Source organism: Bufo bufo, chromosome 7 (assembly GCF_905171765.1).
Source record: "Bufo bufo chromosome 7, aBufBuf1.1, whole genome shotgun sequence".
Lineage (NCBI taxonomy): Eukaryota > Metazoa > Chordata > Amphibia > Anura > Bufonidae > Bufo > Bufo bufo.
Window position 1 is genome coordinate 148,248,382 of NC_053395.1, and position 21,952 is coordinate 148,270,333.

Sequence of the window (21,952 nt, forward strand, 5' to 3'; positions counted from 1 at the left end):
GGGTCCCCGAAAGGTCAATTGAATTGATTTTTCGAACGGGGAGATGGTTAAAAAAACGCTGGCTCCCTCCCCTTTGTTTTTATCCACGGTGACTGCGTCTGCGCCGTGCAATTTACTGTCACACCCGATATGAGTGGTATTTTCTGTAGTACTATTCTCATCAGTTTAATCCCTCTAACGTCCCCGACTCCCCAATCTGGGGGCCATTTATTAAACAGATTTTTCGGACGGGGAGATGGTTAAAAAAACGCTGGCTCCCTCCACTCTGTTTTAATCCACGGTGACTGCGTCTGCGCCGTGCAATTTACTGTCACACCCGATATGAGTGGTATTTTCTGTAGTACTATTCTCATCAGTTTAATCCCTCTAACGTCCCCAATCTGGGTGCCATTTATTGAATAGATTTTTCGAACGGGGAGATGGTTAAAAAAACGCTGGCTCCCTCCCCTTTGTTTTTATCCACGGTGACTGCGTCTGCGCCGTGCAATTTACTGTCACACCCGATATGAGTGGTATTTTCTGTAGTACTATTCTCATCAGTTTAATCCCTCTAACGTCCCCGACTCCCCAATCTGGGGGCCATTTATTAAACAGATTTTTCGGACGGGGAGATGGTTAAAAAAACGCTGGCTCCCTCCACTCTGTTTTAATCCACGGTGACTGCGTCTGCGCCGTGCAATTTACTGTCACACCCGATATGAGTGGTATTTTCTGTAGTACTATTCTCATCAGTTTAATCCCTCTAACGTCCCCAATCTGGGTGCCATTTATTGAATAGATTTTTCGAACGGGGAGATGGTTAAAAAAACGCTGGCTCCCTCCCCTTTGTTTTTATCCACGGTGACTGCGTCTGCGCCGTGCAATTTACTGTCACACCCGATATGAGTGGTATTTTCTGTAGTACTATTCTCATCAGTTTAATCCCTCTAACGTCCCCGACTCCCCAATCTGGGGGCCATTTATTAAACAGATTTTTCGGACGGGGAGATGGTTAAAAAAACGCTGGCTCCCTCCACTCTGTTTTAATCCACGGTGACTGCGTCTGCGCCGTGCAATTTACTGTCACACCCGATATGAGTGGTATTTTCTGTAGTACTATTCTCATCAGTTTAATCCCTCTAACGTCCCCAATCTGGGTGCCATTTATTGAATAGATTTTTCGAACGGGGAGATGGTTAAAAAAACGCTGGCTCCCTCCCCTTTGTTTTTATCCACGGTGACTGCGTCTGCGCCGTGCAATTTACTGTCACACCCGATATGAGTGGTATTTTCTGTAGTACTATTCTCATCAGTTTAATCCCTCTAACGTCCCCGACTCCCCAATCTGGGGGCCATTTATTAAACAGATTTTTCGGACGGGGAGATGGTTAAAAAAACGCTGGCTCCCTCCACTCTGTTTTAATCCACGGTGACTGCGTCTGCGCCGTGCAATTTACTGTCACACCCGATATGAGTGGTATTTTCTGTAGTACTATTCTCATCAGTTTAATCCCTCTAACGTCCCCAATCTGGGTGCCATTTATTGAATAGATTTTTCGAACGGGGAGATGGTTAAAAAAAAACTGGCTCCCTCCACTCTGTTTTAAACCACGGTGACTGCGTCTGCGCCGTGCAATTTACTGTCACACCCGATATGAGTGGTATTTTCTGTAGTACTATTCTCATCAGTTTAATCCCTCTAACGTCCCCAATCTGGGTGCCATTTATTGAATAGATTTTTCGAACGGGGAGATGGTTAAAAAAACGCTGGCTCCCTCCACTCTGTTTTAAACCACGGTGACTGCATCTGCGCCGTGCAATTTACTGTCACACCCGATATGAGTGGTATTTTCTGTAGTACTATTCTCATCAGTTTAATCCCTCTAACATCCCCAATCTGGGGGCCATTTATTAAATAGATTTTTTGAACGGGGAGATGGTTAAAAAAACGCTGGCTCCCTCCACCGATATGAGTGGTATTTTCTGTAGTATTATTCTCATCAGTTTAATCCCTGTTACGTCCCATATCAGGAATTGCCTTTTATGAAAAAAAATTTAGGCCGGGTACCTTCGACTGCCTTCACAGTGACAGACCAAACTCTCATACACTAAACTGAATTGATTTCAGGAACCGGGAGATGGAAAAAGCAGCTTGGTCGGTCCTCTTACTCCCAAATTGGGGCACTGCGCGTGCACAGAGCAATGTGCTGTGACACCCTATATGAGTGGTGTCTTAACTAGTACTATTGCTATCAGTTTAATCCCTGTTACGGACCCTATCCGGTCGAATTGATTAACCATTGTCGAATCCCCCATTGACATCCCCCTTATAAGCTGTGTAAAGCATATTTTTTAGTTTGGTTTTGAACTGCTGCATCCTTTCCGACTTTTGGTAATTTGGTAACATTTCTGCCACTTTCTGCTTATACCGGGGGTCTAGTAGCGTGGCCACCCGATCGCTTTTGGTCTGACCATAATGAAGCAACGGCCTTATCATCTGGGGTGTGGCAACATTGCCAACACACTTTTATAGAGGTGATGATGATTGCTTCATTGTGATACGCAAGCCCCTTCACCACAACAAGGTAACGATCACGAAGGGGAATTGACACTTGTATGTGCCTTTTTTTTTTGGTTTGTTTTTGCAGCCACAGTGCTGCACCATAGGACAGAAAAATTAGGCATGTACACATGCCTGAAAAATAATGGCACTGTTGCAGACGCTATTGTAGCAGCGGCCGGAAAAATTTATGTTTTCCAGGCAGAAAAGTGACTAAAACATTACGGCTTGAACCCTAGTTGGTGGTGGAGAATTCACGAAAGTCATCCGGTATGCAGACATTAAATACAGCAGCGTGGGGACCATTTTGAGGCCAAGGCATGTAATCAGGCCTTTTGTTAGTCAAACGTATCCCCCACTGTCAGTCCCTTCGGGATCCATGCCTCATTCATCTTTATGAAGGTGAGGTAATCAACACTTTTTTGACCGAGGCGACTTCTCTTGTCAGTGACAATGCCTCCTGCTGCACTGAAGCTCCTTTCTGACAGGACACTTGAAGCAGGGCAGGCCAGAAGTTCTATCGCAAACTGGGATAGCTCAGGCCACAGGTCAAGCCTGCACACCCAGTAGTGAAGGGGTTCATTGCTCCTCAGAGTGTCGATATCTGCTGTTAAGGCGAGGTAGTCTGCTACCTGTCGGTCGAGTCGTTCTCTAAGGCTGGATCCCGAAGGGCTGTGGCGATGAGTAGGACTGAAAAAGCTCCGCATGTCCTCCATCAACAACACATCTGTAAATCGTCCAGTCCTTGCCGCCGTGGTAGGAGGAGGATTACACTCACCTCTTCCCCTGTTAGATTCCCGTTGTGCTGTGACATCTCCCTTATAAGCTGTGTAAAGCATATTTTTTAGTTTGGTTTTGAACTGCTGCATCCTTTCCGACTTTCGGTAATTTGGTAACATTTCTGCCACTTTCTGCTTATACCGGGGGTCTAGTAGCGTGGTCACCCAGTACAGATCGTTCTCCTTTATCCTTTTTATACGTGGGTCCCTCAACAGACATGACAGCATGAAAGACCCCATTTGAACAAGGTTGGATGCAGAGCTTCTCATTTCCCGTTCCTCGTCCTCACTGATGTCATTGACGGTCTGTTCTTCCCCCCAGCCACGTACAACACCATGGGTCCCAGATAGGTGACAACAACGAGCACCCTGGGGTGCCTGCTGTGGTTGGTCTTCCTCCTCCTCAAAGCCGCCACATTCCTCCTCTGACTCCTCTTCCTCATACTCCTCTTCCAGCGTTGCTGCAGGTCCGGCAAGCGATGATGACAAGGCTGTTTCTGGTGGTGATGGTGACCACAACTCTTCCTCTTCCTCTTCACGCTCATCTACAGCCTGATCCAGAACTCTTCGCAGGGCACGCTCCAGGAAGAAAACAAATGGGATGAGGTCGCTGATGGTGCCTTCGGTGCGACTGACTAGGTTTGTCACCTCCTCAAAAGGACGCATAAGCCTACAGGCATTGCGCATGAGTGTCCAGTAACGTGGCAAAAAGATTCCCAGCTCCGCAGAGGCTGTCCTAGCACCCCGGTCATACAAATACTCGTTGACGGCTTTTTCTTGTTGGAGCAGGCGGTCGAACATTAGGAGTGTTGAATTCCAACGTGTCGGGCTGTCGCATATCAAGCGCCTCACTGGCATGTTGTTTCGCCGCTGAATATCGGAAAAGTGCGCCATGGCCGTGTAGGAACGCCTGAAATGGCCACACACCTTCCTGGCCTGCTTGAGGACGTCCTGTAAGCCTGGGTACTTAGACACAAAACGTTGTACGATGAGATTCAACACATGTGCCATGCACGGCACATGTGACAACTTGCCCAAATTTAATGCCGCCAACAGATTGCTTCCATTGTCACACACCACTTTGCCGATCTCCAGTTGGTGCGGGGTCAGCCACTGATCCACCTGTGCGTTCAGGGCGGACAGGAGTGCTGGTCCTGTGTGGCTCTCTGCTTTCAGGCAAGTCAACCCCAAGATAGCGTTACACTGTCGTATCCGGGATGTGGAATAGCCCCTGGGGAGCTGGGGGGAATCAGTTGATGTGCAGCCAGACGCCGCAGCAGAAGAGGACTCAGCCGAGGAGGAAATTAAAGAGGATGGAGTAGGAGTAGAGGAGGTGGCAGTAGGTCTGCCTGCAAGTCGTGGTGGTGTCACCAACTCCGCTGCAGAGCCACGCATTCCATGCTTGTCAGCCGTCAGCAGGTTGACCCAATGCGCAGTATACGTGATATACCTGCCCTGACCGTGCTTTGCAGACCAGGTATCAGTGGTCAGATGGACCCTTGCCCCAACACTGTATGCCAGAGATGCCATGACTTCCTTTTCAATGACATGGTAGAGGTTTGGGATTGCCTTTTTTGAAAAAAAAATTCGTCCGGGTACCTTCCACTGTGGTGTCCCAATAGCGACAAATTTTTTGAAGGCCTCAGACTCTACCAGCTGGTATGGTAAAAGCTGGCGGGCTAAGAGTTCCGTCAAGCCAGCTGTCAGTCGCCGGGCAAGGGGGTGACTTTGTGACATTGGCTTCTTATGCTCAAACATGTCCTTGACAGACACCTGACTGTGGGCAGATGAGCAGGAACTGCTGAAGGTGAGAGATGGAGTGGCGGGTGGTTGAGAGGGGGCAGGGAGGACAGCAGTGGTTGACGTGGCTGAAGATGCAGGACCAGGAGGAGCATGGTGGCTTTGAGTTTGTGTGCTGCTTGTACTCATGTGTTGATCCCATAGGCGTTTGTGATGTGAGATCATGTGCCTTCGCAAAGCAGTTGTACCAAGGTGGGTGTTGGACTTCCCACGACTCAGTTTCTTTTGGCACAGGTTGCAAATGGCATTGCTTTTATCAGAGGCAGACACACAAAAAAAATGCCACACTGCTGAGCTTTGCAATGACGGCATTCTAGTGGTGGCAACAGCATGCGTTGACTGGCGTGCTGTCTGGCTGACCCCAGGTGCCGATACATGCTGTCTGACTGTGCCACTAACTCCTTGCGACGACCTCCCCCTGCTTCCAACTCGTCTCCTCATTCTCTCTGTCTCCCCTTCAGAACTTTCCCCCTCTTCTTCTCTTCGAGCAGGCACCCACGTGGCATCCGTGGACACATCGTCATCATCAACCGCTTCACTTGTATCTGACACCTCAGCAAAGGAAGCAGCAGCGGGTACAACATCATCATCATCACACTGTACGTCCATGTGTGTAATCCTGCCTGACTGAGACATATCCCCGTAATCTACATCATCTGGCAATAATGGTTGCGCATCACTAATTGCATCCAACTGATGTGTAAATAACTCCTCTGACGGATCAAGTGAAGCGGCTGTGGTGGCTGTGGTGGTAGTGGCGACGGGCGGGTGCGTGGTAACTTGAGAGCAGGTGACCGAAGCTGAGTTGGAGGAGGATGGTGCGTCAAGGTTCTTAGCGGAAGCTGTTGAAGATTGGGTGTCCTGTCTAAGCCAGTCAACTACGTCCTCTGAATTTTTCGGGTTCAGGGTACGTGGCCTCTGAAAACTGGGCATTATTCCAGGGACAGTGGAAATCACAGCACCACGACCACGACGGCCCCTGCGGGGTGGCCTGCCTCTGCCTGTCATTTTTTTTTTAGATAAGTGGTACTACGCGTGCTAGGTACTGTGCCACCCGGTATGAGTGGTTGGCACTGGCAGTGGGCACACTACAGTCTGTGGAAGTGGGCCTGACACACACTGGCAGCAGGCAAGCAACTGAATTTAGACTACTGTCTAAAAATTAAATGCCTTATTTATCGGCAAGCTACTGTGCCACCCGGTATCAGTGGTTGGCACTGGCAGTGGGCACACTACAGTCAGTGGAAGAGGGCCTGACACACACTGGCAGCAGGCAAGCAACTGAAATTACACTAAAGTGTAAAAATTAAATGCCTTATTTATCGGCAAGCTACTGTGCCACCCGGTATGAATGGTTGGCACTGGCAGTGGGCACACTACAGTCAGTGGAAGAGGGCCTGACACACACTGGCAGCAGGCAAGCAACTGAATTTAGACTACTGTCTAAAAATTAAATGCCTTATTTATCGGCAAGCTACTGTGCCACCCGGTATCAGTGGTTGGCACTGGCAGTGGGCACACTACAGTCAGTGGAAGCGGGCCTGACACACACTGGCAGCAGGCAAGCAACTGAAATTACACTAAAGTGTAAAAATTAAATGCCTTATTTATCGGCAAGCTACTGTGCCACCCGGTATCAGTGGTTGGCACTGGCAGTGGGCACACTACAGTCAGTAGAAGCGGGCCTGACACACACTGGCAGCAGGCAAGCAACTGAAATTACACTAAAGTGTAAAAATTAAATGCCTTATTTATCGGCAAGCTACTGTGCCACCCGGTATGAGTGGTTGGCACTGGCAGTGGGCACACTACAGTCAGTGGAAGAGGGCCTGACACACACTGGCAGCAGGCAAGCAACTGAATTTAGACTACTGTCTAAAAATTAAATGCCTTATTTATCGGCAAGCTACTGTGCCACCCGGTATCAGTGGTTGGCACTGGCAGTGGGCACACTACAGTCAGTGGAAGCGGGCCTGACACACACTGGCAGCAGGCAAGCAACTGAATTTAGACTACTGTCTAAAAATTAAATGCCTTATGTATCGGCAAGCTACTGTGCCACCCGGTATCAGTGGTTGGCACTGGCAGTGGGCACACTACAGTCAGTGGAAGAGGGCCTGACACACACTGGCAGCAGGCAAGCAACTGAAATTACACTAAAGTGTAAAAATTAAATGCCTTATTTATCGGCAAGCTACTGTGCCACCCGGTATGAATGGTTGGCACTGGCAGTGGGCACACTACAGTCAGTGGAAGAGGGCCTGACACACACTGGCAGCAGGCAAGCAACTGAATTTAGACTACTGTCTAAAAATTAAATGCCTTATTTATCGGCAAGCTACTGTGCCACCCGGTATCAGTGGTTGGCACTGGCAGTGGGCACACTACAGTCAGTGGAAGAGGGCCTGACACACACTGGCAGCAGGCAAGCAACTGAATTTAGACTACTGTCTAAAAATTAAATGCCTTATTTATCGGCAAGCTACTGTGCCACCCGGTATCAGTGGTTGGCACTGGCAGTGGGCACACTACAGTCAGTGGAAGCGGGCCTGACACACACTGGCAGCAGGCAAGCAACTGAATTTAGACTACTGTCTAAAAATTAAATGCCTTATTTATCGGCAAGCTACTGTGCCACCCGGTATCAGTGGTTGGCACTGGCAGTGGGCACACTACAGTCAGTGGAAGAGGGCCTGACACACACTGGCAGCAGGCAAGCAACTGAAATTACACTAAAGTGTAAAAATTAAATGCCTTATTTATCGGCAAGCTACTGTGCCACCCGGTATGAATGGTTGGCACTGGCAGTGGGCACACTACAGTCAGTGGAAGAGGGCCTGACACACACTGGCAGCAGGCAAGCAACTGAATTTAGACTACTGTCTAAAAATTAAATGCCTTATTTATCGGCAAGCTACTGTGCCACCCGGTATCAGTGGTTGGCACTGGCAGTGGGCACACTACAGTCAGTGGAAGCGGGCCTGACACACACTGGCAGCAGGCAAGCAACTGAAATTACACTAAAGTGTAAAAATTAAATGCCTTATTTATCGACAAGCTACTGTGCCACCCGGTATCAGTGGTTGGCACTGGCAGTGGGCACACTACAGTCAGTGGAAGCGGGCCTGACACACACTGGCAGCAGGCAAGCAACTGAATTTAGACTACTGTCTAAAAATTAAATGCCTTATTTATCGGCAAGCTACTGTGCCACCCGGTATCAGTGGTTGGCACTGGCAGTGGGCACACTACAGTCAGTAGAAGCGGGCCTGACACACACTGGCAGCAGGCAAGCAACTGAAATTACACTAAAGTGTAAAAATTAAATGCCTTATTTATCGGCAAGCTACTGTGCCACCCGGTATGAGTGGTTGGCACTGGCAGTGGGCACACTACAGTCAGTGGAAGAGGACCTGACACACTGACTGGCAGCAGGCAAGCAACTGAATTTAGACTACTGTCTAAAAATTAAATGCCTTATTTATCGGCAAGCTACTGTGCCACCCGGTATCAGTGGTTGGCACTGGCAGTGGGCACACTACAGTCAGTGGAAGCGGGCCTGACACACACTGGCAGCAGGCAAGCAACTGAAATTACACTAAAGTGTAAAAATTAAATGCCTTATTTATCGGCAAGCTACTGTGCCACCCGGTATCAGTGGTTGGCACTGGCAGTGGGCACACTACAGTCAGTAGAAGCGGGCCTGACACACACTGGCAGCAGGCAAGCAACTGAAATTACACTAAAGTGTAAAAATTAAATGCCTTATTTATCGGCAAGCTACTGTGCCACCCGGTATGAGTGGTTGGCACTGGCAGTGGGCACACTACAGTCAGTGGAAGAGGGCCTGACACACACTGGCAGCAGGCAAGCAACTGAATTTAGACTACTGTCTAAAAATTAAATGCCTTATTTATCGGCAAGCTACTGTGCCACCCGGTATCAGTGGTTGGCACTGGCAGTGGGCACACTACAGTCAGTGGAAGCGGGCCTGACACACACTGGCAGCAGGCAAGCAACTGAATTTAGACTACTGTCTAAAAATTAAATGCCTTATTTATCGGCAAGCTACTGTGCCACCCGGTATCAGTGGTTGGCACTGGCAGTGGGCACACTACAGTCAGTGGAAGAGGGCCTGACACACACTGGCAGCAGGCAAGCAACTGAATTTAGACTACTGTCTAAAAATTAAATGCCTTATTTATCGGCAAGCTACTGTGCCACCCGGTATCAGTGGTTGGCACTGGCAGTGGGCACACTACAGTCAGTGGAAGCGGGCCTGACACACACTGGCAGCAGGCAAGCAACTGAATTTAGACTACTGTCTAAAAATTAAATGCCTTATTTATCGGCAAGCTACTGTGCCACCCGGTATCAGTGGTTGGCACTGGCAGTGGGCACACTACAGTCAGTGGAAGCGGGCCTGACACACACTGGCAGCAGGCAAGCAACTGAAATTACACTAAAGTGTAAAAATTAAATGCCTTATTTATCGACAAGCTACTGTGCCACCCGGTATCAGTGGTTGGCACTGGCAGTGGGCACACTACAGTCAGTGGAAGCGGGCCTGACACACACTGGCAGCAGGCAAGCAACTGAATTTAGACTACTGTCTAAAAATTAAATGCCTTATTTATCGGCAAGCTACTGTGCCACCCGGTATCAGTGGTTGGCACTGGCAGTGGGCACACTACAGTCAGTAGAAGCGGGCCTGACACACACTGGCAGCAGGCAAGCAACTGAAATTACACTAAAGTGTAAAAATTAAATGCCTTATTTATCGGCAAGCTACTGTGCCACCCGGTATGAGTGGTTGGCACTGGCAGTGGGCACACTACAGTCAGTGGAAGAGGGCCTGACACACTGACTGGCAGCAGGCAAGCAACTGAATTTAGACTACTGTCTAAAAATTAAATGCCTTATTTATCGGCAAGCTACTGTGCCACCCGGTATCAGTGGTTGGCACTGGCAGTGGGCACACTACAGTCAGTGGAAGCGGGCCTGACACACACTGGCAGCAGGCAAGCAACTGAAATTACACTAAAGTGTAAAAATTAAATGCCTTATTTATCGGCAAGCTACTGTGCCACCCGGTATGAGTGGTTGGCACTGGCAGTGGGCACACTACAGTCAGTGGAAGAGGGCCTGACACACACTGGCAGCAGGCAAGCAACTGAATTTAGACTACTGTCTAAAAATTAAATGCCTTATTTATCGGCAAGCTACTGTGCCACCCGGTATCAGTGGTTGGCACTGGCAGTGGGCACACTACAGTCAGTGGAAGCGGGCCTGACACACACTGGCAGCAGGCAAGCAACTGAATTTAGACTACTGTCTAAAAATTAAATGCCTTATTTATCGGCAAGCTACTGTGCCACCCGGTATCAGTGGTTGGCACTGGCAGTGGGCACACTACAGTCAGTTGAAGTCGGCCTGACACACACTAGCAGCAGGCAAGCAGCTGAAATTACATTAAAGTGTAAAAATTAAATGCCTTTTTTAAGCAAAGTCCTGTGCCAGCCGGTATGAGTGGTGGGCACTGGCAGTGGGCACACTACAGTCAGTGGAAGTCAGCCTGACACACACTGGCAGGCAACTAACCTTAGATTAAAGTGTAAAAATTAAGTGCCTATTTTTTAAGCAAAGTCCTGTGCCACTCGGTATGACAGGGGTGGGCACTGGCAGTGGGCACACTACAGTCAGTTGAAGTCGGCCTGACACACACTAGCAGCAGGCAAGCAGCTGAAATTACACTAAAGTGTAAAAATTAAATGCCTTTTTTATGCAAAGTCCTGTGCCAGCCGGTATGAGTGGTGGGCACTGGCAGTGGGCACACTACAGTCAGTGGAAGTCAGCCTGACACACACTGGCAGGCAACTAACCTTAGATTAAAGTGTAAAAATTAAGTGCCTATTTTTTAAGCAAAGTCCTGTGCCACTCGGTATGACAGGGGTGGGCACTGGCAGTGGGCACACTACAGTCAGTTGAAGTCGGCCTGACACACACTAGCAGCAGGCAAGCAGCTGAAATTACATTAAAGTGTAAAAATTAAATGCCTTTTTTAAGCAAAGTCCTGTGCCAGCCGGTATGAGTGGTGGGCACTGGCAGTGGGCACACTACAGTCAGTGGAAGTCAGCCTGACACACACTGGCAGGCAACTAACCTTAGATTAAAGTGTAAAAATTAAGTGCCTATTTTTTAAGCAAAGTCCTGTGCCACTCGGTATGACAGGGGTGGGCACTGGCAGTGGGCACACTACAGTCAGTTGAAGTCGGCCTGACACACACTAGCAGCAGGCAAGCAGCTGAAATTACATTAAAGTGTAAAAATTAAATGCCTTTTTTAAGCAAAGTCCTGTGCCAGCCGGTATGAGTGGTGGGCACTGGCAGTGGGCACACTACAGTCAGTGGAAGTCAGCCTGACACACACTGGCAGGCAACTAACCTTAGATTAAAGTGTAAAAATTAAGTGCCTATTTTTTAAGCAAAGTCCTGTGCCACTCGGTATGACAGGGGTGGGCACTGGCAGTGGGCACACTACAGTCAGTTGAAGTCGGCCTGACACACACTAGCAGCAGGCAAGCAGCTGAAATTACATTAAAGTGTAAAAATTAAATGCCTTTTTTAAGCAAAGTCCTGTGCCAGCCGGTATGAGTGGTGGGCACTGGCAGTGGGCACACTACAGTCAGTGGAAGTCAGCCTGACACACACTGGCAGGCAACTAACCTTAGATTAAAGTGTAAAAATTAAGTGCCTATTTTTTAAGCAAAGTCCTGTGCCACTCGGGATGACAGGGGTGGGCACTGGCAGTGGGCACACTACAGTCAGTTGAAGTCGGCCTGACACACACTGGCAGGCAACTAACCTTAGATTAAAGTGTAAAAATGAAGTGCCTTTTTTTTAAGCAAAGTCCTGTGCCACACGGGATGACAGGGGTGGGCACTGGCAGTGGGCACACTACAGTCAGTTGAAGTCGGCCTGACACACACTAGCAGCAGGCAAGCAGCTGAAATTACACTAAAGTGTAAAAATTAAATGCCTTTTTTATGCAAAGTCCTGTGCCAGCCGGTATGAGTGGTGGGCACTGGCAGTGGGCACACTACAGTCAGTGGAAGTCAGCCTGACACACACTGGCAGGCAACTAACCTTAGATTAAAGTGTAAAAATTAAGTGCCTTTTTTTAAGCAAAGTCCTGTGCCACACGGAATGACAGGGGTGAGCACTGGCAGTGGGCACACTACAGTCTGTGGGCCTGCAGCTCCTCACACACAGGCAGGCCAGGCAACTGCAATATGTATATAAAGGAAAAAAAAAAAGCAGACTAATGTTGCAGCCCTAAAAAGGGCTTTTTGGGGTGCTGTCAGGACGCTGTCCTTACAGCAGAGATCAGATGAGTCTTTCAGGACTGGAGTGGACACTGAATTCACTAGCCTAGCTATCGATTTCCCAATTAAATCAGCAGCAGTTACAGTCTCCCTCCTCTCACTAAGACTGCAGCTTCAGAATGAATCTAAAATGGATGCTGTGCAGGAGGTGGGAGGGTCTGGGAGGGAGGGTATGCTGCTGATTGGCTGGAATGTGTCTGCTGACTGTGAGATACAGGGTCAAAGTTTGCTCAATGATGATGTATAGGGGGCGGACCGAACATCGCATGTGTTCGCCCGGCAGAGGCGAACGCGAACAAGCTATGTTCGCCGGGAACTGTTCGCCGTCGGATAGTTCGGGCCATCTCTAATTCTGAATGGAGAGCAATCCGTTCAGGATGCATCAGTTCAGTCCCTCTTACGTTTTTTGGACGGAGAAAATACTGCATCATGCTGCAGTTTTCTCTCCGGCCAAAATTACTGAACACTTGCCGGAATGCCGGATCCGGCATTAATTTACATTGAAGTGTATTAGTGCCGGATCTGGCATTAAGTGTTCCGGCAAAACGGATCCGGCTCTCCAGTCTGCGCATGCGCAGACCTTTAAAAATGCAAAAAAAAAATTAATACCGGATCCGTTTTTCCAGATGACACCGGAGAGATGGATCCGGTATTTCAATGCATTTGTCAGACGAATCCAGATGACAAATGCCATCAGTTTGCGTCCAGATTGCTGGCGACGGAACTGCCTGCCGCAAGTGTGAAAGTACACTTAGTGTTCAATAACTGTCCAGAGACTCTAAGTATCTGAGAGTGACTGGGTACTCTTAATATCTCGAGGCTCGGCAATGGACCAGAATGAATTACAGCTATGCCTTCATCTGCCCCTTTAAGGGTAGGTTCACGCTTGCCTTAAACAAATATGGCAGGCTGTTCTGGCGAAGAACAGCCTGCTGGAGCTCACTGGATCTGGCCTAGCCTGATACTGCCGTTCACCGACAGACCCCATTGACTATAATGGGATTGGGTCGCTTTCCAGCATGAGTGTATGCAACAGTTTTTGCTGTAAAGTGGCCGGATCCCATTATAATCAATGGGGTCTAGCGGTGAAAGGCAGTATCCAGAGGTGAAAGGCAGTATCCAGCTAGGTTGGAGCCAATGATCTCCAACAGGCTGTCTCTCTGCCGGAACAGCCTGCCGGACCCGTTTAACGCAAGTGTGAACCTACCCTTAGTCTCCAAGGCCAAAGGGCTGACAGTAAAAATCTCCAGGTTTCCCATGATTGTAACTACTGAAATCTGGTACAGATCAGCGTCTCATCGCTCTTTTCTCTGTGCGTGCTCCGAGATCTAGGGCCGGCTGTCGGATCATAGTCATTACAGCCTGCACCTCTGTATCTTTGTCTTTTACGGTGAATAGACAAAGTTTGCCAAAAATACAGCGCTTGTGACATGGCACATGGCATCATTTTTCCGTTTAGCACTTCTGAAAACAACAAAGAGGATTTTCTAAAATGTGTATTCTCTCCATCTTACCTAGAAGTCCTTTGGATGACAGCACCTCTTCCCATTGTTCCTGATTATTTATGGTTATCTGAAAATTGCAAAAATGGATGTTACTATTACTAATATGGTCACATGATAGCATACTGATTAGAGAAACATGATGTAGAAGCCATAGCTCCGTGCATAAGTCCCTGGCGCGCCTTGTCCGGCGGGCTTGGTCTGTCTTACACAAATTATAGTGCAAAACTCCAGGCACTCATCCACCATGTAGACCCCTCACCCTCCTTTTGGAGTCTGGTATATCATTTGGAGGTCTCTGGAACTCTTACTTATGTCTGGAACAGTCCTTCTCTCAACTAGGAGAGAACTACAAATAAAACTCATTGGGGGTCATTTACAAAGACCGTTTTTTTTTCTTTTACGCCGGTCTTTTACTCCCCTTTTACGCTGGCTGACATGGTGCTCATAGAAGTCAATGAGCGCCCACCTACCAGGAGGCATTGACTCTCCTTAAAGGGCCTGTCCGCATCCATAGTTCCGTTTCACGGCCCCGCCAAAAATATAGAGCATGTCCTATTCTTGTCCACAGCCACGGGAAAGAATAGGCATTTCTATCATAGCGTCGGCCTTGTGCGGTCTGCAAAATGCAGAATGTACATAGTCGGAGTCCATGTTTTGCGGATCCGCAATTTCCAGACTGCAAAACACTTGCGGACGTGTGAATGGACCCTTAGAGTAATGAGACCCGCGTTGCCCACAGCTTTTCTTAGGCTACTTTCACACTTGCGCTTGATCGGATCCGTTCTGAACGGATCCGATCATATTAATGCAGACGGAGGCTCCGTTCAGTACGGATCCGTCTGCATTAATAACTTAGAAAAATTTCTAAGTGCGAAAGTAGCCTGAGCGGATCCGTTCAGACTTTCAATGTAAAGTCAATGGGGGACGGATCCGCTTGAAGATTGAGCCATATGGTGTCATCTTCAAGCGGATCCGTTCCCATTGACTTACATTGTAAGTCTGGACGGATCCGCACGCCTCCGCACGGCCAGGCGGACACCCGAACGCTGCAAGCAGCGTTCAGCTGTCCGCCTGGCCGTGCGGAGGCGAGCGGAGCGGAGGCTGAACGCCGCCAGACTGATGCAGTCTGAGCGGATCCGCATCCATTCAGACTGCATCAGGGCTGGACGGAAGCGTTCTGCTCCGCTCGTGAGCCCCTTCAAACGGAGCTCACGAGCGGACAGCAGAACGCTAGTGTGAAAGTAGCCTTAAATCCAATCTTGTATTTATTAGCATCGAAAAAATAGCAACGTTTCGACCCACAGGTCTTTATCAAGCTACGTCCACTACTCCACACAGCGCTCGTCATGTCAATTGCTCTTCTAGTTTGAGACACTAAGCCATCACCAGCTAACTGCTTGGCATGGGTCATCCCCAAGTCCTGGCGCTTGTGCAGGCGCATGCAGTGCTATAAAGCCTTTCTTATGTGCACGTGTCAAGACTGGGGACTGGATTATGTTACCATCCACTGACACAAGAGTCCGGAGGTGACATGCACAGTGTCTCTGCTTGGATCGGAAAAGAGAGAAGAGCTCAGTGATGGACCTGATGGTGGAAGCGCAGTGTGGAGCAGTGGACGTGATTGGACTTTAGGTCTCATAATGCAGACATTGCAGTAAATAAAGTACATTAGAAAGTTAAAATGGGTTAAAGTGGGAAAAAGTAGGTTACATGACCCTTATTTTTTCAAGATGAATCCCTCTGTCTAAGGAGACCAGCTGTGCATGGAGAGTGATAATAATATGCCAAGAGGTGAGATAGCTCTTGGCAAGGGCCACCCATGTAACGGTTGTGACTCAATCTGACTGTGTGGGGGTGAAGGGGTGGTCACCGTCTGTATTAGAGTACATTTACAAGACCGAATTTATGGGTCCGCATCTGTTCTACAATTTTGCGGACCGGATGCGGACCCATTTATCTCAATGGGGCCGCAAAACTTCCGGACAGCACACTGTGTACTGTCCGCATTCGCACGTCCATTATGCGGCCATGCAAAAAAAGATCGCAGGCAATTGCAGACAAGAATAGGCATTTCTACCATAGGGCTGGCCGCATGCATTCTGTATTTTGCGGAACGCACACGGCCGGTGTCCATGTTTTAAAGAAACGCTATTTGTTGACTGCTAAACACGTACAGTGGTGTGAATGTACCCTTAAAGGGGTTATCCGACCCCTGAAGTGCCCTCTCCCCTCCCCCATATGCTCGGGCCCCTCACACACACACAATGTACTTACCTCACGTTGCTTCTTACGCCCGCACGGCCGCTGCTGCATCTCCCCGTTGCGCAGATAAAAACATCCGGCATCAGGTGCGACCAGCCAATAGCAGGCGGTGATGGGGACAAGCCTCCCTAGTGTCACCCGCGATGCTAGGAAGGCTCGTTCCCGTCACCGCCTGCTATTGGCCTCCCCCCTCTGGATAATCTATCATCCAGATTGTCATCAGTATTGCTTCAGGATTTCATACAGATTTACATGCGTATTCTTTCCTCTCTGCATTTTTTATAAACTCCCATAGACTGTAATGTGCGCATTTGGAAGCTCTGTTCATTAAAGGGATTATCCAATAGCAGGCTGCGACAGGGACGAGCGGGGAGCAGGAGTGACACGGGTAAGTATCATCTATAGGAGGGGCCCAGGCATTAGCGGGGTCATAATAGGGTTTGGATAACCCCTTTAACGTTAGGCTACTTTCACACTAGCTTTTTTTGCGGATCCGTCATGGATCTGCAAAAAAGCTTCTGTTACAATAATACAACCGCATGCACCCGTCATGTATTATCTCTTCTATAGCCATGGCGGATCCGTCTTGAACACCATTGAAAGTCAATGGGTGACGGATCCGTTTTCTATTGTGTCAGAGAAAACGGATCCGTCCCCATTGACTTACATTGTGTGTCAGGACCCGTCTCGCTCCGCATCCCAGGACGGACAGAAAAATGCTGCAGGCAGCCTCCAGAGGGGAATGGTGACAGAACGGAGGCAAACTGATGCATTCTTAGCGGATCCTTTTCCATTCAGAATGCATTAGGGCAAAACTGATCCGTTTTGGACCGCTTGTGAAAGCTCTGAACGGATCTCACCAACGGAAAGACAAAACGCGAGTGTGAAAGTAGCCTTAAGTTGCCGGAACTGCCTGCTGGATCCGGAAATCTGTATGCAAACGGATATCATTTGTAGACGGATCCGGGTGCGGATCTGTCTGACAAATGCATTGAAATTCCGGATCCGTCTCTCCGGTGTCATCTGGAAAAACAGATCCGGTATTTATTTATTTTTGCATTTTTAAAAATCTGCACATGCGCAGACCGGAAAGCCGGATCCGGTTTTGCAGAACACTGGGTACCGGATCTGGCATTAATACATTTCAAGTGTTCTGGGATTTTGGCCGGAGAAAATACTGCAGCATGCTGCGGTATTTTCTCCGTCCAAAAAAAACGTAAGAGGGACTGAACTGATGCATCCTGAACGGAATGCTCTCCATTCAGAATGCGTTTATTTCCGGTATTGAGCCCCTGTGACGGAATTCAATACCGGAAAAGAATAACGCTAGTGTGAATGTACCCACAGATTCCGGCACATAAAATCCGGCCCATATACGGATTGCAAATACAGTGGTATGGAGTGCTATGCCAATGATGGAATATTGCTCAGTGTAATGCCGCAGGAGGTCCTGTCTCACCTGCAGAACGATGTCTTTCTTCTTGCCGGCCATGTCTACCGCAGGACATACGGGTCTCGGGCTCAGCTCGGCGTCTCCTAGGAGAAACAACGCTGTCCTCTGGTCTCCATGACAATACAAGCAAGGGGCGTGTCCAAACCCCTTACTCTGGATGGACGTGTTGCGCAGCCAATGGCAGAGAAGCAGAGGCGGGACCTGAGACAGCCAAGCCGTTTCCCTCCACTAGCTGCAGGGTTGTGTCTAAACTCCAGACACCAAACGGACCTGGTCCTTTTGCAGTATGGGAAATAGCCAGGTCTCTAAGAGCTGTCTAAACTCCAGACACGGTACGGACCTCTTAGCCCCCTAGTGGACGGGTCCGGAACAGAGCTAGTGTTTAGCCAGCTCACAGTGATTTGGCTAAACTCCATACACGGTACGGACCTCTCAGCCCCCTGGTGGTCAGGTCCGGAACTATGATGGGATTTAGCAGATTCAAAGTGAATTGGCTAAACTCCATACTCCGTAAGGACCTTCTTAACCCTTTGTGGTATGTGATCCATTACAATTAATTTTGCCAAATAAAGATGAACAGATGAATGGTAGAAAATCTCTTTTTTATTTTTAATCCTTATAAGGCCTCCTGCAGAGGACCGGATGGTTTTGCGGTCCGTTTTAAAAGGATCCGTTTTTACTTTTTTTTTGTTTCAGTACTGTCTCAGCTTCCGTTCCGTTTTTCCATTTGGTTTGCGTTTTTTGAGGAACGGAAACGGAAACAAGGCATATACAGTAATTACATTCTAAAATTCGGCTGGGCATAACATTTTCAATAGACGGTTCCGCAAAAAAATTGAACAAATACGGAAAACATACGGATACATTCTGTATCCATTCATTTTACAGCCCCATTGACTTGAATGGAGCCACGGGACATGATTTGCGGGCAATAATATGACCTGTTCTATCTTTGAACTGAAAAACGGAAACTGAATGCATACGGAGTACATTCCGTTTTTTTGCGGACCCATTGAAATGAATGGTTCCATATATGGAATTGAAAAAGCGTTCTGCCAAACGGAAACAAAAAACGTTTGTGTGCAGGGGGCCTAACTGTTTAATATCGCCATAAAACATGAATCCGTATCATGGACGCACTTCACCCCGAGTCCTGTGAGAACAGGGTCTGAGCTCAGATGATGCTGCAGAGGAGGCTCTAATCACGGAGAAATGTCCGCCGTCCAGTGTCCGAGAAAACTAAAGTATCGGCTCAAATTTTCTACTCATCAAGAGTTATCTGTGAAATGTTCCCATCAAAGTATTCAGATTGCAATACTCTGCCGGTAACCTGTGACCTCACCGTCATCATGGTCAACGGAAAGCTCAGCATGTGGCCCCATCAGATCTCCTGCTGGTGAGGTCCTCTTCAGACATGGAGTTTAGCCTGCTCACAGTGAACTGTCTATTTCCCATACACCAGACGGACCTTTTCTATGTGTTATCTACAGAGAGGTTCTCCTGCTGATGAGGTCTTCTTCAGGTATGGAGTTTAGCCTGCTCACAGTGAACTGTCTATTTCCCATACACCAGACGGACCTTTTCTATGTGTTATATACAGAGAAGTTCTCCTGCTGGTGAGGTCCTCTTCAGGTATGGAGTTTAGCCTGCTCACAGTGTAATGTCTATTTCCCATACCCCAGACGGACCTTTTCTATGTGTTATATATAGAGAGGTTCTCCTGCTGGTGAGGTCCTCTTCAGACATGGAGTTTAGCCTGCTCACAGTGAACGGTCTATTTCCCATACCCCAGACGGACCTTTTCTATGTGTTATATACAGAGGTGTCCTCCTGCTGGTGAGGTCCTCTTCAGGTATGGAGTTTATTCTGCTCACAGTGAACTGTCTATTTCCCATACACCAGACGGACCTTTTCTATGTGTTATCTACAGAGAGATTCTCCTGCTGATGAGGTCCTCTTCAGGTATGGGGTTTTTTCTGCTCACAGTGAACTGTCTATTTCCCATACACCAGACGGACCTTTTCTATGTGTTATATACAGAGAGGTTCTCCTGCTGGTGAGGTCCTCTTCAGACATGGAGTTTAGCCTGCTCACAGTGAACGGTCTATTTCCCATACACCAGACGGACCTTTTCTATGTGTTATAGAGAGGTTCTCCTGCTGGTGAGGTCCTCTTCAGACATGGAGTTTAGCCTGCTCACAGTGAACGGTCTATTTCCCATACACCAGACGGCAATACAGGTGCAGAAGATGTCTGGCCTTGCAGTTGAAGAAGCAGTTGGTTGTAGCAGTGACGGTGTGGAACATGACGGACAAGGTGCAGGAGATGATGTCTGGCTGTGGTGGGTTTGCAGTGCCGGCAGGAGTGGACATGTTACTAGTGGACGAACCTAGAAATGATTTTCTTTTGCCAAACATTTGCTAACCAAATCTACCTCTGTCTACCACACACAATTTTTTCCAGAAACAGTTGCTTTACACACACATTTTTCACTTTCACAAGGGGTAACAGGACAAAATGCACCCCACATGATGTATGGCCGCACGGCAGGCTTCAGAGTGGAAGGAGCACCATATGGCGGTTAGGAGAGGATTTAGCTGGAATGGTAATTGGGAGCTATGTCGCATATGAAGACACCCAGAGGTGGCCCTAGAGTGGAAACCCCTAAAAGTGACCCCATTCCAGAATATACATCCCCGTACAAACATTTTAAGTGGTGGAAAGGGTACTTTTTACCAAACAGGAGTCTCACAGAAGGCAGAAATACTAGAGAGGATTTCGAAGCACACGTTTGTAAAAATGAAAAATTACTAGCAGACCCCAATTTTTCACTTACACAAGGGGTTAAAGGAGAAAATGCACCCCAGTATATGTTCCCCATTTTGCGAACACCCCATATGTGCTCGTAGACTGCTGTATTGGCGCACAGCAGGCCTCTACAGGCAAAGTGCAAAATATGGTTTTTGCAGGCCTGAATTGGCAGACATGGATTTTTGCTGCCATTTAAAGGGTTTCTATCACTTCGTTTCACCTATTTAGCTTTCAGACACTAGCGATCCGCTAGTGTCTGCTTTATCTAACCATCCTAATATAAGAGCTTATTGTCCTGCCGTTTAGCTAAAAAAATAACTTATATAGATATGCAAATGAGCCTCTAGGTGCTATGGGGGCGTGATTAGCACCTAGAGGCTCCGTCTACCTTAACAAACTGCCGCCGCCCAGCGCGTCCCTCCAGCCCGCCCATCTCCTCCGGAATGCGATGCTCCTCGTATTCGGCGCATGCGCAGTGAATGTCTGATCGCTTCCCTGCTCAGACATCTCCACTGCGCCTGCGCCGATGACGTCATAGTGCTCCGAGGAACAGGCGCAGTGGAGATGTCTGAGCAGGGAAGCATCAGACATTCACTGCGCATGCGCAGAACAGAGACGCGCACGGAGAGGATCGCTTCAGCTGGAGATGGGCGGGCTGGAGGGACGCGCTGGGCGGCGGCAGTTTGTTAAGGTAGACGCAGCCTCTAGGTGCTAATCACGCCCCCATAGCACCTAGAGGCTCATTTGCATATCTATATAAGTTATTTTTTTAGCTAAACGGCAGGACAATAAGCTCTTATATTAGGATGGTTAGATAGAGCAGACACTAGCGGATCGCTAGTGTCTGAAAGCTAAATAGGTGAAACAAAGTGATAGAAACCCTTTAAACCGCTTCCGGTTCATGGTCTGACTGTAAATTGGAGTCTGGTAGAAAATGTCAGAATTCCAATATTGTCTGACGTTTGGCTTCTTTACTACGCCCATATGCAGCACGAGTCCCCAAAACTTCATCATCTCTGCTGCATCTACTGGGGTCCAACCTAGGGGTCTAGCGTATAGCGAACTAGGTTTCTGAGCAATGAATTGTTGGGCGTATAAGTTGGTTTGGGCCACCATTAGATTTACAAAATCTTCAGAGAAGATTTTGAAAAAAAAAGCTCAGTGAAGTCCGCACAATCTATCAGAAATCCTGAGTGACCCATGAACTCCAGAATTTGGGGCTGATAATCGTCAGGGGGTGGGGTCCATGTGGGCTCACTCTGGGGGGGGCTGCCTCCGCTGCTACCCTGTGGCACCTTCTAAAGCAGGCATGCTCAACCTGCGGCCCTCCAACTGTTGAAAAACTACAACTCCCAGCAAGCCCGAACAGTCTACAGCAGGGCATTGTGGGAGTTGTAGTTTTACAACAGCTGGAGGGCC

The 21,952-nt window shown here is 48.4% G+C and overlaps 1 protein-coding gene across 1 annotated transcript in view; it reads right to left on the reverse strand.

Annotated features, from left to right (window-relative positions):
* NME9 (NME/NM23 family member 9) overlaps positions 1-17,817 on the reverse strand; it is a 51,481-nt gene extending 33,664 nt beyond the window's left edge. The window contains exons 1-2 of the mRNA XM_040439661.1: positions 17,729-17,817; positions 14,017-14,074 (exon numbers count right to left, since the gene is read on the reverse strand). Coding sequence (XP_040295595.1) covers positions 14,017-14,074; positions 17,729-17,761 — 91 coding nt within the window. The 5' untranslated portion in view covers positions 17,762-17,817. The remainder of the gene's footprint in view (positions 1-14,016; positions 14,075-17,728) is intronic.
* Positions 17,818-21,952: the final 4,135 nt, after the last annotated feature.